We start from the raw sequence: 16,955 nt of genomic DNA, 5'->3' as shown, positions 1-16,955 counted from the left end.
TTGACTCCTTACATGCTACAGAGGTACATAAATTGATACCTTTAACAAGGCAAAGGAGACTGTGGTAAGAGACCAGAGGGGATGTATTTCAATGGGTAGCCCTATTCAGAAAGATTATGGGCAAGGAAATGTTGACACACCAATATGGCACATCATCTGAGACAAAGAGGAAAGTAGGGAAGAAAGATCTTTACTTACTTACTTATTTATACCATTTCTACCACACTCATAATCTAAAAAAGATCCCAGAGAAGCTTACAATGACAGCAGCAGCAACAACAACGACATTGACAACATCATCACCATAATGCAAGAGGGTCTCAGAGGGAGGGAGGGAGGGAGGGAGGGAGGAGGAGGAGGAGGAGGAGGGAGAGAGAGAGAGAGAGAGAGAGAGAGAGAGAGAGAGAGAAAGAAACAAGTACAGGGCTCTCAGATGAATTCCTCAGAGTTGTTATCCAACAGCATACAGAGTGCTAAAACTTGTCCACCCCTGATTTCTTACTAAATCGGGATGCTTCACAACCACAAAAAATACAAAATAAGAACACAAAATACATAATACACAAACAAACAAACAAACAAACAAACAAACAAACAATACACTAGCACTAGATTCCTACACACATAAAAAGAAATGACTATGTTGATGACAACAGATAATAATAATAATAATAATAATAATAATAATAATAATAATAATAATAATAAAATTTATTTATATCCCGCCCTCCCCAACTGAAGCCGGGCTCAGGGTGGCTAACAACAATCAAATAATCAAACAGTCAAAAAGATCCCAGATTAAGGAAGTCCACTCCTATGGACTAAAAGGATGTTTCAAAGAAATAAGAACATAGGTAGTCAACAAGATGCACTTCCAGAGGATGATGGACTACAACTCTCATGATCCTGGACCATTGGCTATCTTGGCTGGAGCTGATGGGATTGGGGAGTCCAACATAATCTGGGAAGTGCCATTTAGATATTCCATGTTCTCACATACCAATCTGATAATGATATGGTGATGCACATTTTAGCAGTCATAGGTAAGTTTAGAATACTTGGGAAGGGTCATAGTTCAATGGTAGACCAACTGCTTTGCATACAGAGTATCTCTGGAGCACCTCACTGGAAACCTCACAAGCTGCTGCCCATCAGTGTGGACCATACTGAGGAAAAAGGAGCAATGGCCAACTTGGTATAAGGCAGCTTCCTATATTCTTCTGAAAGTTTACATATTTTGGTCCTAAGAGGTATAATTCAGCTATAACTTAGCTACCTACCTATATATTTGTCTTTAAGTCTTTATCTATGTGCTATTGACTACTTTATTATGTTCATAATTTAGAGAATCTTCTGATTAAGTGGCCTATAATTTTCCCCTCAATAAATAAATAATTTAAATGGATGCAACACAATTACTTGTTATGCCTCATAACTGATATGCATTCTCAAGAATAAGTATATGTAATCTAAAATGAAGGAGGCGGAATATTCTGCTGTCCTCCTTAAAAGCAGCATGCCTGGTTAGTCAGTGAAAGCAGAGAGAGAGAGAGAATGGTTTGTGGTAGTGTTTTCCTCTCAGCGTAAGGATTTATTCCCTCAGCACACACTATACTCAAATGATAAGCTTGCTGAATCCACAGGCAGACAGGGAGATGATACTCACTCTTGGTATGTGACTGTGTTTCTGTTTTGTGATTGCAGATGGAGATGGCCAATGGGACTGATGTCACAGAATTCATTTTGCTAGGATTTGGAGGTGGGCCAAAGAAGCATTTGCTGCTCCTCATTTTTTTGACCACTTTCTATGTGCTGACTTTGGCTGAGAACATGACCATTATCACCTTGGTCGTTCTAGACTCCCACTTGTCACGACTTCCTATGTATCTCCTTCTGGGCAGCTTCTCCTGGCTGGAGATATGCTATGTGAGCACCACTATACCTCGCATGCTCTTTGACCTAATAACCCTTCATGGGAAGATTTCTTTCCAGGCTTGCTTCCTCCAGTTCTACATCTTTTTTTCTCTTGGTTGCACTGAGGACTTCTTCCTCTCTGCCATGGCTTTGGATCGGTATTTAGCCATATGCCACCCACTGCGTTACCCACAAATTATGTCCCAGAATGCCTGCTATGCCCTGATGGCTACCTGTTGGATCCTTGGCTTCCTGTGGAACATTGTCCCAGTGACTTTGATCTCCAAGATGTCCTTCTGTGGACCAAACGTCATTGACCATTTGTTGTGTGATCCTGGGCCACTTCTGTCTCTGGCCTGCCCTCCACTAGGAAATGCTCCTTTCATCCATCAGATATTCGTAAATGCTGTGATTTTGGGTAACTTATTGTGTGTCATCCTGTCCTATGGTGCAGTGATTCTCTCTCTGATGAAAACCTCTAGCCAAGGAAGTTGTAGGAAGGCTTTCTCCACCATATTCTTCCACCTAATGGTGGTGACGATTTTTTATGGTTCTGTGGCGGGGGTATACTTAGCTGCTCCAGGTGGAGAAAGCAACTCAGAGGTCACAAAGGCAGCAACAGTCTTTTATGCTGCCATCACACCTGTCCTCAACCCACTGATCTACTGTCTGAGGAATGATAAGATCAAAGAGGCAGCAGGGAGGTTGTTGAAGAGAATGGAGAAATGTTGGTGCCCTGGAGAATATTGATAGTGTAAAAATTTTGGAAGAAAAGAAGAAGGAGAAGAACAACACCAGCCTTCCCCAATAAAAATTGTGGTAGGATGAGTTGTTGCACTTATTATAGCAGATGGGTGTATCACATTTCTGTAATATTATTATTTTTACATGAAATTCTTGCTGCTAGAAGTATGATGCATTGGCCAGTTTATACTAGCATGGTTTTGGTTTTGTCTTTGTTTTACTTAAGAGAATATTAAAAAATGGTATTTCCTGAATGTGTCACTACCATGTGCAGCTACCAGCAAGTGGCTCGGCACAAACAGTACAGAGACCAAGCAGGAAGGAGAGAAAGAGAATGCCAGCTGGTTTGCTGTATTTTTCACTCCATAAAACACACTTTCCCCCTCCTAAAAAGTAAGGGGAAATGTGTGTGCGCCTTATGGAGCGAATGCAGGGGGCAGGCAGGCAGGAAAAGCCCCCCAAAGCCGCACACAAGCTCCGTGCTGCTCTTGCGGGCTTTTCCTCAGGAGGGAGAAGGGACTGACGCAGCCAGTCAGTCCCTTCTCCCTCATCGTGTGCGGCTCCTGTGGGCTTTTGCAGGAGGTGGGGGTATTGCCATAGCCGCACGGCTGGAGAGGTTGCGCGCGGCAATGGCAGAAACCAAGACAGCGAGCAGGATGCATCCCGCTCGCCGTCTTGGCTTCTTTGCTCTTTGGGGTTGGGGGGGGGGGAACCCATGCTTCCCTGGCAGCCTTGAGAAGCTCGCTGAGCAGCAAGAAGGCTGCGCGCCTTTCCGCTGCTCCCCGACCTGCTCTTTGGGGCTGGCGGTGGGCTTCCCCCCACCAGCCCCAAAGAGCAGGTTGAAAGGAATCTGAAGCCTCTGGAGCGCAGTGGGAACTCCTGCCACACTCCTGAGGCTTTGGGTTGCCTTCACTGAAGCCTAGTGAGTGAGAGGGGTTGGTGCGCACCGACCCCTCTCGCTCTCCAGGCTTCCAAAGTAGCCGCCTGAAGGCGACCGCACAATTTAAAATACTACTACTAATTATAATAATGTTATTAATGACTACCAGACACTGTGGCTACAGTCTCCCTACATTGTTGTGTTGCTGGAAGACACTGGTGGGGTGAATTGCTGTTGTGCTTGTGTGTATACACATAGGCATCTGCTTGGTCCGTGAGAAGAGGATGCTAGTCTACATGGGCCCCTGGACTGATCCAGTTAAGTTCTTATGTTCTGTGCTGTTTAACATCTACAGTGTATGAAACCACTTATTGAGGTCATCTAAAGATATAGAGCAAATAGAAAAGAGTACTTGGCTACATTAACAAGGATATTAAATCTAAGGAATTAGTAAGATACATTTATTTGTTTGTTTGTTTCACCTCATGATCACTTAATGTCTGCATATCTTGAAGCTGTTTACAATAAAGAAACATTTTAAAATGTAATCCAAATTTATAAATATACAATGAGCACAATTTCAAATGATTTTTTTATTAAGAAAATTGCAAAATATTACACAATATACACAATTTTAAACTGTTCATGCTTATATTGCAGCCAGATGGATCACTTCACAACAATGAAAGGCCTAAGTTTGGATATGTGTATGTTTGTTTGTATGTCTATAGAGTGGTACCTCGGGTTAAGAACTTAATTTGTTCTGGAGGTCCGTTCTTAACCTGAAACTGTTCTTAACCTGAGGTACCACTTTAGCTAATGGGACCTCCCACTGCCATCGTGCCACCACCGCACAATTTCTGTTCTCATCCTGAAGCAAATTTCTTAACCCGAAGTACTATTTCTGGGTTAGCAGAGTCTGTAACCTGAAGCATCTGTAACCTGAAGTGTCTGTAACCCGAGGTACCACTGTATCTATATAGGCTTATAGCCATTCCAGAACAGTTAACCCACCAAAATGATTTATTCAAGGGACAATCAATACCAGGCTTATTCTTAGTGTGGCATCACTTTACCCTTTATACAAATAAAAGAGACTGCAAAACACCCACCACAAATTACAGTATACACAGATTTGGAACAAAGACTAATAAAGACTAAACATAAGTGATAAGAACTAGAAATTGACAGAGGTTTTCTCATCCAATAACAGCTCACTAGGATGATGCAAAGCTTCTATCTCTGCTTCCTGTTGCAACTGTTAAGAAAATCAGTGACCTTGTCTGCTTTATGCCAACATCCTCACTGTTTCCATAAGCCCGCCTGGGAGATATTTACCAAAAAATAATCATTTTACAATGACATATTTCTTTGTTATTAAAGTGAAAATAATTAGAATTTACTCCAAATGCAGGGTGGGGGTCCTCAGTCACACTCCTCTTCCCAAGTCACACTCTCACTAACCCTGCTTCACACCTCAAGTGTTTTTCCCTTGATGGAATGTTTCCTTGAACTTAGCTGATGCCTCTTGCTTGTTTGGCTGGAGAACAGAGAAGGTTGTATGAATATTTATAGAAACTAACCCACAATACAAAGCTAGAATTCACATTCAGTGCTCTGCCTGCTTTCACCTCTGGCCCTGCCCACTCCCATATGCTCCTCTGGAAGATTGACAAGAAGGCAACACAGCCTTTGGTCTGAATAGGCTTCCCAACCCTGATGTTATCATGGGTGGTGAGATTCATTTCATTATAATTTAGCAACTGGCCATCAGACAAATTGTGAAAAATCCCAACAAATGGTTTCGGGTTTCTTCTTAAAGCTAAGAACTGAACTGCCTTGCCTTGTTTCTTCTTATAGCTAAGAACTGAACTGCCTGAACTGTGGTCAATAGGTAACTATGAACTCATTCCTGATTTCTTATCATACCTTAGATTGTTTTGGTGTGCTGTGCAAAACACATCAGCAGAGAAAGTTGCTTTTCTCTATACAGCTCTGTACATATCAGCTGTACATACTTGGGTGCTTTGCTTTGTTGTTGTTGCCTCCTCTGCCCACTTTTTAAGTTGTTTGCTTTCTCCCCAGTGACCTCACCTTTCTCCTCAGCAACCTGCCCACTGCCTCTTTCACCTGATCATTCCTCAAGCAGTAGATCAAAGGGTTGAGAAAGGGTGTGATGGCTGTGTAGAAGAGGGTCACTGCCTTGGTGACCTCTGATTGGCTTTCTCCACCTGGAATCAAGTACATCCCTGCAACTGAACCGTAGAAAAGTGTGACCACCACAATGTGGAATGATATGGTGGAGAAGGCCTTCCTACGATTACCTTGGTTAGAGGTTTTCATCAGGGTGAGAATTACAGTGCTGTAGGACAGCACAACAAAGGAGACATTGCCTATAATCAGACCATTGAGGCAAATCTGGCTGAAGAGGGGAGCATTTCCGAGTGGAGGGCATGCCAGGGCCAGAATTGGTCCAGGATCGCACAAGAAGTGGTCAATGGTGTTAGATCCACAGAAGGACAACAGGGAGATCAAAACTGCTGGGACAAGGTACCACAGGAAACCAACAACCCAACATAGAGCTACCAGAGTGTAGCAGAAGTGTGGGGACATTATGTGTGGGTAGCGTAGTGGGCAGCAGATAGCCAAGTACCGGTCCAAGGCCATGGTTGAGAGGAAGAAGCATTCAGTACAACCAAGTGAAAAGAAAATGTAGAACTGGAGGAAGCACTCATGGAAAGAAATGACCCCTTGAGGGGAGGCTAGGTCAAAAAGCATGCGAGGCACAGTGGTGGATATGTAGCACATCTCTAACCAGGAGAAGTTGCTCAGTAGAATATACATGGGAAGTTGAGCCAAGTGGTTGTCTAGAAACACCAGTGTGATAATGGTGATGTTCTCCGCCAAAGTGAGCATGTAGAGAATGGTGAAAAAAATGAGGAGCAGGAACCGTTTGTGCTGTCCAATTCCAAATCCCAGCAAAATGAATTCCTGGACAGAAGTCGTATTGTCCATCTCCATTTGGAACCAGATGGATGAATGATCACAGTAAACCGCATAGAGGTTATGTCTGCCTTCTTGTCTCTCTGTACCACTGAAAGACAGAGGAAAAGTAAGGGAAAGTGATGCTTCCAACTTCTCTTTCAGATCACAGTTGATTATAAAAAGTAAACATGGTAAATGTATTCAGAATAGTTTGGCTTGGGTTAGTGTAATCTTGAACATATCCAAGGTTGACCCCTTGACCCCCTTATTGTGAATATTGTTCACAGTCTTAGAGAAGTATCGTCACTTGGCTCCTGGAACCTGAAATGAGGCATTTAATTCATTGAAATTAAATAGCTGCCCACCAGCCTTTCTCCTAATTTTGCAATGATGCTTGTGTGTGTACATATCTACAAAATGTGAATCTTGGGATAAATTATATTTAGAAATGCATGCTTTCATAAAGGATATATTTTAGAAATGTGTATTTTTCAAGAAAATCCATTAAAAATTCTATTTTAAATGGGAGTTTTCTTGTAGCTATTAAAGTACAGTTTAATGCAGAATCAAGACTGAACAGACTTATGAATGAACACCTGCAAAAGTGACATTAACTAGAAATACACTCATCTACCTACAATTTTATTCCTAGTCTATCCCCCCTGCACCACCACCTTTTGTTCTTTTGCAGATGGGTGACCCCCTCCCAAAAGCTTCTCAGCTCTTTCCTGAGACAAGGAGCAAACATAGACCTGTCAAGCACCTTGAATGAAAGTCATTCCATCTTACGTTACTAAATAATTTAATTGATACTTTTGGGTGAGATCTATTCTAAAATTCTATATTAGTGCAATACCTTTATTAGACCAACCAAAATATCAAAAAATAACATGCAGGCCTTCATGTTCCCTAGAATTCTTTATCAGATTAGATTTCTAACAAAGTTGTGGGGTAGGGTGCTGGGGAGAGGAGAAGAAACTTTGGGTGGTGGCAAAGCCATGAGCCTACACCTTGTACAAGAGCCTTAAGATGGAGCATAGGAAGGAGGAGAGAAGTGACTAACACTCTTCTCCCATGTTCCATCGTAAGACTCTTGAGATGCAGATTCGTGGAACAGTCAACTCCCCCCTACAACCCTTTCATTGTGTACCATCAAGCCCAATGAAGCTTCCACTCTATTTTGTGACATTCCAGTTGACCTAATAAAATTATTGCCCATGTGATTTAGAGATTTTATAAAAAAGGTCCAGTGAGGTTACTTTAAGTTAGTTAGTTAGTTAGTTAGTTAGTTAGTTAGTTAAGGTGGTGTCAATTTGCAAGATAAGAGGGTTTGTAGGCTCCAAATGAATGCAGAGAACCAAATTCTTTGTTTTGATTGTTAAATAAAAATCAGGGATGCAGCTAGGAATCCCAGAGACATCTCACAGCCTTTCCCAAGTACTCATCTATGTCTCTCTGACCACACACTTCTATAATGATCTATCATATTTCCTTGAAGCAGCCTTCAACTCTTTCTAGAAGGTGGCATTCATTCAGATGTCATCCTCCCCATTTCCACTCCAGTCTCCATTTCTTTACCTCAGTAGTTTTCAATACATTCTTCCATCCAGCTGAAGGCTCATCACAAATGTTGTGTCAGGAATTGTAGATGGAAACATGTTGCTGTTCCCTCTGCCTTACACGGGTGTTCAATTGTCATAGTCATGGGCTATATGAGAAGAATGAGTGAGTCTTTGTATCTACTACTGAAATCTTGAATGCTTCTGTTAAATATTAGGTGTCCCTTGGGAATGTGTCCCTCAAGAACCAATGCCATTAGCTATTAAAAGCCAAGAGACAGGTTACTTCCTTCTACAATGGTGAAAACACAGATAATTTCCATTGTTAAAAACCTTTGTTTTCTTTCTGGCTAAACAGGGACTGAATATTCTGATTGTGCTTTGTGTGAATTCATTCTACCCATTTTTGGCTCCTCTGCTGACTTGTATTTACCCCCAATTCATTGGACTCTGTGGCAATGTTTGGTTATTTTTAACCACCTTGGTTGAAGACTGTGGTGAAAAAAATTACCTCAACAGGTCTATCACACTCTTACCTGCTAACTATGCCTAAAGGGCACCAAATCAATTGTTAAACAGAGGTTTTTGGACATAGCTACAATGACCTTCATGGGAACCCTGTTCCCCTCAGTCACTGGGGTTACCATGCCTACCCTGTAAAGATGGAATACCATACTTGGGATACTTAACAGTCCCTAAATATAGCAGGGTTTTCTCTCTGGAAAGGTTTAATGTTCTTCCAATTTATTAGATGGCAGATACAATAAAACACAAATGAACAATGGATACTTCCCTTCTAGCGACACAAAGGTGGATTCTGTCATCCAAAATGCCCCATTACACAACCCCTCCCTGGCCACTCTTATGAGTCTCTTTGCTTCAGGACTCCAAGAAGTCACTCACAAGGCAAGTGGCAATGTTATTGAATAAGACCATTGTTATCAGACCACTTATGATTCCTCTAGCTATTATTGTCATTGTGTGCTTTCAGTTGTATTAATGTGCATTTTTATATATGCTATTTATTATTAATGTTTTAAAATGTTATAATGGTGTCTTTACTGCAAATAAATAAAAAGAAGAAGAGTAATCAGATGGGTGCATTGTGTCGTGGAACAGGTTCTGTGGTGGAATTTGGAATTTGGAGCAAGTTCTAAAGCCCCCACTCTCTGCTTCCTGGAGTCTGAAGCAAAACTAGCTAAATGTGCAGTAATCAATTGTGACCGAAGTGATCTGAAGCACTGATTCAGACCAAGCCTTTGCCCAAATAATCCCACAAAAATAAAGACTATATTTCATTCACAATATTAAAATAGTAGCACAGTATGAACGCTGTTACCAGATAGGAATGAAATATTTAAGATTTTAGCTGAAATTTCTTGCACTGCAGGGGGTTGGACTAGATTATTTATTAAGTTTATATACCTCCCTTCATCAAGCAATCCCAGGACAGTTCACAGAATAAAATAAAAGATAAAACACAATTAGATAATTAAACTGAAACAATCTTCTTCTTCGGCGATCACTCGTAGCCGAGTAAGATTGTCTTCCATAAACACGGTTCTAACAATGAGTTTGTAAAACTATAACCACCTCCTTCCCACAGATACATTTTAAAAGCTGTAGGATATTAATCAGCCAAAGGCCTGGTTGAAGAAGAACGTTTTTGCCTGGCGCCTGATATAATATAATATATTTATATTATGAAGGCGCCAGGCAAACCTTCCTGGGGAGCCAATTCCACAAACAGGGAGCCGCTACAGAAAAGGCCCATCCTTGTGTTGCCACCCTGTGGACCTCACATGAAGGCGGCACATGAAGACTTTCCTTCCCTTCCCTTCCCTTACCCTGAACCTAAGCTTCATCAATGAACCAAAGCTTTATACACAGAGAACCCAAGTTGAAAAACAGGACCACAGTTTGGGCACAGGCCTTCCTCAGATTCTATATGTTGGCAATCTTATCAGTAAACAAGCTATCAAGCAGCAATGAGTCAGACCTAGCTCAGTATTTTTTATACTCACTTAAAAGTAGTGGCTCCCCAGGGCAGGAGCCCCAAACTGAATAAGATATGGGGGGGGGGGTAGGTAAGGCCCACCCCAAATAATCACATGGCACGGTGCACTCACAGCATCTGAATGGCAATGCCCATCAATTTTGGGGGTCTCTGCTCCCCCAAAAAATTATTTTGTTGAGGGAGTCAAAGACCCCTCAGCCCTTAGGAGTTGGCTTCTATGCCCCAGGGCTTCAGCCGGGGTGTTCAGCCATTTCCAGAGATGCCCTACCACTAACCTATGGCCCTTCCCCTAAAAAACTCCCAATTGGTTTATTTCTGAATATGATTTGGCCACATGGCACACCACCAAACTTCCTCAATAGTTTGTGAGTTCCTCCTTAGGTTCTTTTACTCTAAGTCAGGGGTCAGCAAACTTTTTCAGCAGGGGGCTGGTCCACTGTCCCTCAGACCTTGTGGGGGGCCGGACTATATTTTGAAAAAGCATAATGAACGAATTCAAATGCCCCACAAATAACCCAGAGATGCATTTTAAATAAAAGGACACATTCTACTCATGTAAAAACACGCTGATTCCTGGACTGTCTGCGGGCCGGATTTAGAAGGCAATTGGGCTGGATCCGGCCCCCGGGCCTTAGTTTGCCTACCTATTCTCTAAGTGTTGCACAACCTTAACCATAGTAATACACAAAGGATTGTAATCAGTGACTTTTCTATTTCCTTTAGTTAGTGATCTTGTTTTATTTGTGATGTGTGTTTTGCTGCTTGTATTTTAAAATTTATCTCAATATAGAAATCCATTTTTAATAAAAAAATAAAAAGAATGAGAAGCACCTTCCAATAACCCAATTTGGAGGGTTTGGGATGTTAGCAAACTAAGATATTATAAATTATAAGGTCTTCAGCAATCTCTGAAGAGCTCTTGCTTTGAAGAAAAACAGAATTACCCTCGATAGGGCAATTCTCAAGAGTGCTTCCTTTCTTCAATTATAACCTATGCAAATCTTTTCAAATAATGCTCTGAGCTTTGCATGGTACCCACAACTAAGATTTTCAGACACATCCTGCAGTGCAGTCCTTTATTTCTCAGTTACCAAAGCCAGTTCTGAGCAGGTGCAATGACAAAATTAAATATCCATGGACTCTAAATACTGAGACTTTATCTGCATCAGGTCTTTGGATGGTAGGATCAGCTTTCTGTGTGCTGTTGAGTTGAACGCTTTGTTGTCTTGGAGGACAATTTTTTTCTTGACCCAGATTCAAGTTGCTGTCATCTACTTGCCTGAAAGTTGCTATACATTCTTCAGAGATCCTCGATGTGAAGAGGTACTGAGACATTTCAAACACAGCAGTAGATGAAAAGGGGTTCCAAAGGAATAGATTTCTAAGGACTGATGTCAGCCCACCCTGCCACCTCACCTATTGGCATAGAAACTTCTTTAACCCTCCCTTTCTCCACCCAGCACAGTAGTTCTACCTTACTGGTATTCTTCTTCTGCAAATTAACAGGCACCAGTCCTTATCTCAGAAAAAGCTTAATGTTGAGGACAACTCATGCCACATCAACAGAGACTTCATCCATTCCAAACATTAGATTAACATTTTAACACTTGATAATTCAAGGCTAGCTTCCAGGCAGTTTTCTGTGTGATCCAGATGGAGCTGGCCAATGGGACCACGGTGCAGGAATTCATTCTGCTGGGCTTCCAAGTTGGACCACAGGAACGCCTGCTCCTTCTCATCTTCTTCACAGCAGTCTACACCCTCACGTTGGCTGAGAACTTCATCATCATCATGATAGTGGTTCATGATGCTCGCCTGGCTCGCCTGCCCATGTACATCTTGCTGAGCAACTTCTCCTGGCTGGAGATGTGTTATGTCACTTCCACTGCACCACGGATGCTCTTTGACTTGTCCTTCCCAGGTGGGGTCATCTCCTTCCATGCTTGCTTCCTCCAGTTTTACATCTATTTCTCCCTTGGTACTTCTGAATGCCTGTTCCTGTCAGCCATGGCCTTGGACCGGTTTTTGGCCATCTGCCACCCACTGCGCTACCCACAAATTATGTCTCCAGATTTCTGCTATGTCCTGGTGGCTGCATGTTGGATTTTGGGCTTCCTGTGCTACATTGTACCAGTGTTTTTGATCTCCAGGTTGTCCTTCTGTGGCTCCAATATACTTGATCACTTTGTGTGTGACTCTGACCAACTCTTAGCAGTGGCCTGTCCTCCCCTGGGGTACCTCCCCCTCTTCTGCTTCATTGTCACCTCTTGTGTGATTATGGTCACCTTCCTTTTCATTGTGGTCTCCTATGCATGTGTAGTATTCACCCTGGCAAAAAGATCAAAGGAGAGCACTGGCATCAAGGGTTTTTCTACAGTGTCTTCCCACCTAGCAGTGGTGGCATTCTTTTATGGATCTGTGGCGGCTCTATATATAGGGCACAGTGGAGAGAGTCACAGCGACAACACTAAAGTGATGACTCTATTTTATGCTTCTCTGGTCCCTATGCTCAACCCCCTCATCTACTGTCTCAGGAATAATCAGGTGAAAGAAGCATTGTTCCAGTTGTTGAGAACAAAGAGGGTGATGTAGGAAAGTGGAGGGGAAAGGGATGTATTTTATCTGGAGTAAAAGTGGGAGGGTGGGTGACTTGCAAGCAATTGTTTTGGGATCAGATAGGCAATAAATGATATACCAAGTGTGTACTTCAACATGTTTTATTGGTTTATGAGAATATGAAGCAGAAAGCACAGAAAAGCAGATATAACATATCACCCTTTCAGTTGCTGGGAGATCATCTCCTGTGCAATGGTACAAAACTCTTGAGAGTGAAGTTACATCCTCTCAAGTCCTTCCTATTCTCAAGGTCTGTCTGACAACTTCACTCAGCTTTATATACAGTTTTCATGTCTTAAGATGAAGCTACCTAATCTTCTACCTTAATGGCTGCTAAGTGCAGAGCCTATGTGTGACTTTAAAGGACTGGCTGATAGCCAAGGAGAAAGCTCAATTTCCTGTGCTAACCCTATGCACTTAAGGTAACTGGCAGCTGTTCAGTGCTATAATTCAGTAACCAGGAAGGAAAACCCACCACTGCTCTTCCTGGTCTTAACCAGAAACCCAGCAGCCCTTAATCATGAGCTAATACATATCTATGCCCTATTAACTCCTTAAAGGATACAGCCTAGAAGGATTTTTATATTTGTAACTAAGCAGTTTCATGCCCCTATATTGGTCCTACATAAGGCACAAAGAAATTACTTGTTGGATGCAATCGAACTCCTCATGATCTCACTATCCCTTGAGTTTCCAGTACGGTGGGGCCAGCTCTGTTTTCTTTAGCTTTGATTATTCATTTAGCTTCCATCACTGCTGAATACATTTTTGTTCCAGCAGACTTTCGTAGATGAATAAATGAGTCTTTAACATTAGTTAGGCTCCTCACCCTTTTTTAAATGTATTTGTTGTACTTCTGTTTTTAATGTCTTTTAACTCTCTTTAAATCACATTGAGATGGTAGTTTGAAAGTCAAGTAATATATTAATTGTATTTATACGAATAGGAACAACAATTTTATGGTCTTGCCTATCGGAAATCCACATTATGGATTTGGTGAAGTGTTGTGGCTCAGTGGAAGAGTATTGACTGCGTACAGAAGGTTCCGGGTCCAATCAAAGGCATCTCCAGGCAATTGACACTTGCCTGAAATCCAGGAGAGCTACTGCCAAACAATGTAAACAGTACTTTGTTAGGTGGAAGAATGACCTGACTCAGTATAAGGCAGCTGCCTGTGTTTCTATTGCTGCTGTTGTGTAATTGAGGTGGGAGTTGGATAATTTGTCTGTTGATTTATGCTGCATTTTACTTCATTCATTGTATCCTGTCCTGAGAACTTTGGCTGAAGGGCCATCTAAATAAAACAATGAAATTAATTCATATTTCTTTTAGCTAACTTGATGGTGCCGTATTGTTAATAATCTTACATCTTTCTTAACACTCATACAATTTACAGTATTTTTGCAGATAGTCCTTAAATTTCTTCCAGTCCTCCTCCACAGCCTCTTCTCCCAGGTCCCGGATTCTGCCAGTCATTTCTGCTAGCTCCATATAGTCTATCAGTTGCATCTGCCATTCTTCCAGTGTGGGCAAATCTTGGGTTTTCCAGTGCTTGGCGAGAAGTATCCTTGCTGCTGTTGTTGCATACATAAAAAATGTCCAATCCTTCTTTAACACCCTCTGGCCGACAATGCCCAAAAGAAAGGCCTCTGGTTCTTAGGGAAGGTATACTTAAATACCTTTTTCAACTCGTTATATATCATTTCCCAGAAAGCCTTAACTCTAGGGCAGGCCCACCAGAGGTGAAAGAACGTTCCTTCGGTTTCTTTACATTTCCAACATTTATTATCAGACAAATGGTATATTTTTGCAAGCTTGACTGGGGTCATGTACCACCTATATATCATTTTCATAATATTTTCTTTCAAGGCATTACATGCCGTGAATTTCAAACCGGTGGTCCATAACCTTTCCCAGGCAGCAAACATGATATTGTACCCAATGTCCTGTGCCCATTTTATCATAGCCGATTTAACCGTTTCATCTTGTGTATTCCATTTTAGCAGCAGATTATACATTCTTGAAAGTACCTTAGTCTTAGGTTCTAACAGTTCCATTTCCAACTTTGATTTTTCCACCTGGAATCCTATCTTTTTATCTAACTTGAAAACCTCTTTAATCTGAGCGTAATGTAACCAATCTCGCACTTTATCTTTTAGTTTCTCCAAACTCTGCAACCTCCAATTATCTCCGTCTTTTTCTATTATTTCCCAATATTTCGGCCATTTGGCCTCCATATTGAGTCTTTTCCGGGCCTTAGCTTCCATTGGTGATAACCACCTTGGGGTCTTATTTTCCAGTAAGTCTTTGTATTTTATCCAGACATTAAACACTGCTTTCCTAACAATATGGTTCTTGAAAGCCTTATGACTTTTAACCTTGTCATACCACAAACTCCACAGTACTATAACCTCCCTAACTGTGCTGGCAGAGGTGGTCTTAGATGCCTTGTTGGATAACCCAATCACAGTAGTGTTGAGGGACTTCAATAGCCTTGCTGAGGCTGTCTCAAATGTGCAGGTCTCATGACTTCATGGCCTCTATGACAAATATGGGGCTGTTTCAGAACTTCTCTGGTCCAACACATGCTGCTGCACAAATCCTTGATGTTGTATTTGCCACAAAGTGGGGTTGGGGAACATATTCCCAACTGAGCTTTGGGCTGAAAATGTCTACTTTGTGCTGTAGGAGTGGATCGATTCCTGAATTCCTTGAAGGTCTTTTCATAATACATGGCTGGTGCTCCTATTGGGGCTCATTTCACACTGTAGCTTGGTGAGATGGATCAAACCATGGACCCTATAGCTCCTGAGTGCCCTCATCATTGCTGTGGAGTGGAGCAAGTTGATCTCTTTGGTAGTCTTGTGACCTGATTACACATGAGATGAAACAGAAGGGTTGACAGGCAGAGTGCAGGTAGCATACATCTCAGCCTATATCTGACTGAACAGATATGGAGTCACATTACTGTGCCTTTCACATGGATGGGACATCAGTGAAGAAAGTATCTGTCCACTACTACTTGTTTCCACAAGTCTTGTAGTTTGTTAAGGGTGCTAGGAATTATAGCTCTGGGAAGTGTTAATTATGGTTCCCAGATTCTGTGGGGGAAGCCATGATTATTAAATTTCCATAGAATTTCTGTAAAATGTATGGTAGGGTGGAACTCAGAGTTCCCAGGGAGAGATCACTCAGAGTTCCCAGAGAGAGCAGCTCCTGTCTTCTGGGATTCCCTCCCCACAGAGCTGCATCACTATACAGCATTTGATGAATGCTGAAGAGACACCTACTTACCCTGGTTTCACTAGACTCACCCTTTTGCTTTGATTCCAATTTGGTTTAACTGTGTATACAATGTTAAATGGTTGTAAGCCACCCTGGGATTGGCTGGTGAATGCAGGATAATAAATTTGATGATGATGATATGCTGAATCAGACCTTTGGTTCATCTAGGCTGGTATTCTCTATACATACTTGACAGGGGCTCTTCAGTGCTTCTGCCAAGGGTCTTCAGCCCTGTCTTCTGCTTCTGGCAGAGCTTCTGCCAAGGATCTTCAGGGACCGAACGTGGGACCCTTTGCATTCAAGCATGTACTCTACCTCTGAGCCTTGCCCCTTCACCTAAAAAAACCCCAAAACATTGTTTTCAGACTATGATCTGGCTACATAACTTACACAACCAAACATCCTCAATAGTTTGCAAATTCCTCCTTAGACTGTTTTACTCTAATTGTCCCTCAGGTTTACACACAATTCTCTAAGGAGTCTAATCAGTGACTTTCTTATTTCCCTTAACCAGTGGTCTTGTTTTATTTGTTGTTCTACCCTTTTTGCTGTCTGTATTTTAAGCTATATTTAAACATAGAAATCCATTTTTACTTAAGAAAAAAGAAAAGAAAAAGAGAGCAAATACCAGTAGTTCCAATGTGGAGGATTCAGCACGTAAGTAAACAAAGCTACTATACATTACAAGTTCTTCGGAAATCCCCAAGGAGACCTTGTTTTGAAGGGAAACAGAATTAGCCTTGATAGGCAAGTTCCCAAGAGTCCTTCCTTTCTTGAATGAAAACTTCAGCAAACCTTTAAAATAAATGCAGTCTTTTCTTTCTCAACTACCAAAGTCAGCCCTGAGCTAAAGGATGAAGTATCTGAGCACCATGAATACTGGGACTTTATCTGCACCAGGTCTTTGGTTTGTTGGAGGAGGTTTCTGTGTGCTATTAAGGTACAGAAACATTGG

The 16,955-nt window shown here is 41.8% G+C and overlaps 3 protein-coding genes across 3 annotated transcripts; 2 read left to right on the top strand and 1 right to left on the bottom strand.

The window, feature by feature from the left end:
• Positions 1 to 1,704: 1,704 nt before the first annotated feature.
• On the top strand, positions 1,705 to 2,664 carry LOC310830426 (olfactory receptor 11H6-like; the record flags this gene model as incomplete). The annotated part of the gene is made up of 1 exon (XM_083710210.1): positions 1,705 to 2,664. One exon carries the CDS (start codon positions 1,705 to 1,707, stop codon positions 2,662 to 2,664), a length of 960 nt encoding a protein of 319 aa, XP_083566336.1.
• A 1,335-nt stretch (positions 2,665 to 3,999) lies between these two features.
• Positions 4,000 to 6,559, bottom strand: LOC310830425 (olfactory receptor 11G2-like; the record flags this gene model as incomplete). Its single annotated transcript, XM_083710209.1, has 2 exons — positions 4,000 to 4,053; positions 5,633 to 6,559. 2 exons carry the CDS (start codon positions 6,557 to 6,559, stop codon positions 4,000 to 4,002), a joined length of 981 nt encoding a protein of 326 aa, XP_083566335.1.
• A 5,193-nt stretch (positions 6,560 to 11,752) lies between these two features.
• On the top strand, positions 11,753 to 12,691 carry LOC310829252 (olfactory receptor 11G2-like; the record flags this gene model as incomplete). Its single annotated transcript, XM_083707525.1, has 1 exon — positions 11,753 to 12,691. One exon carries the CDS (start codon positions 11,753 to 11,755, stop codon positions 12,689 to 12,691), a length of 939 nt encoding a protein of 312 aa, XP_083563651.1.
• Between the last annotated feature and the right edge of the window lie 4,264 nt (positions 12,692 to 16,955).

Source organism: Podarcis gaigeae (assembly GCF_964106915.1).
Source record: "Podarcis gaigeae genome assembly, chromosome: 13".
Taxonomy (NCBI): domain Eukaryota; kingdom Metazoa; phylum Chordata; class Lepidosauria; order Squamata; family Lacertidae; genus Podarcis; species Podarcis gaigeae.
The sequence above is the reverse complement of the archived record's forward strand: the minus strand, read 5'-3'. Positions and strand labels throughout refer to the sequence as shown.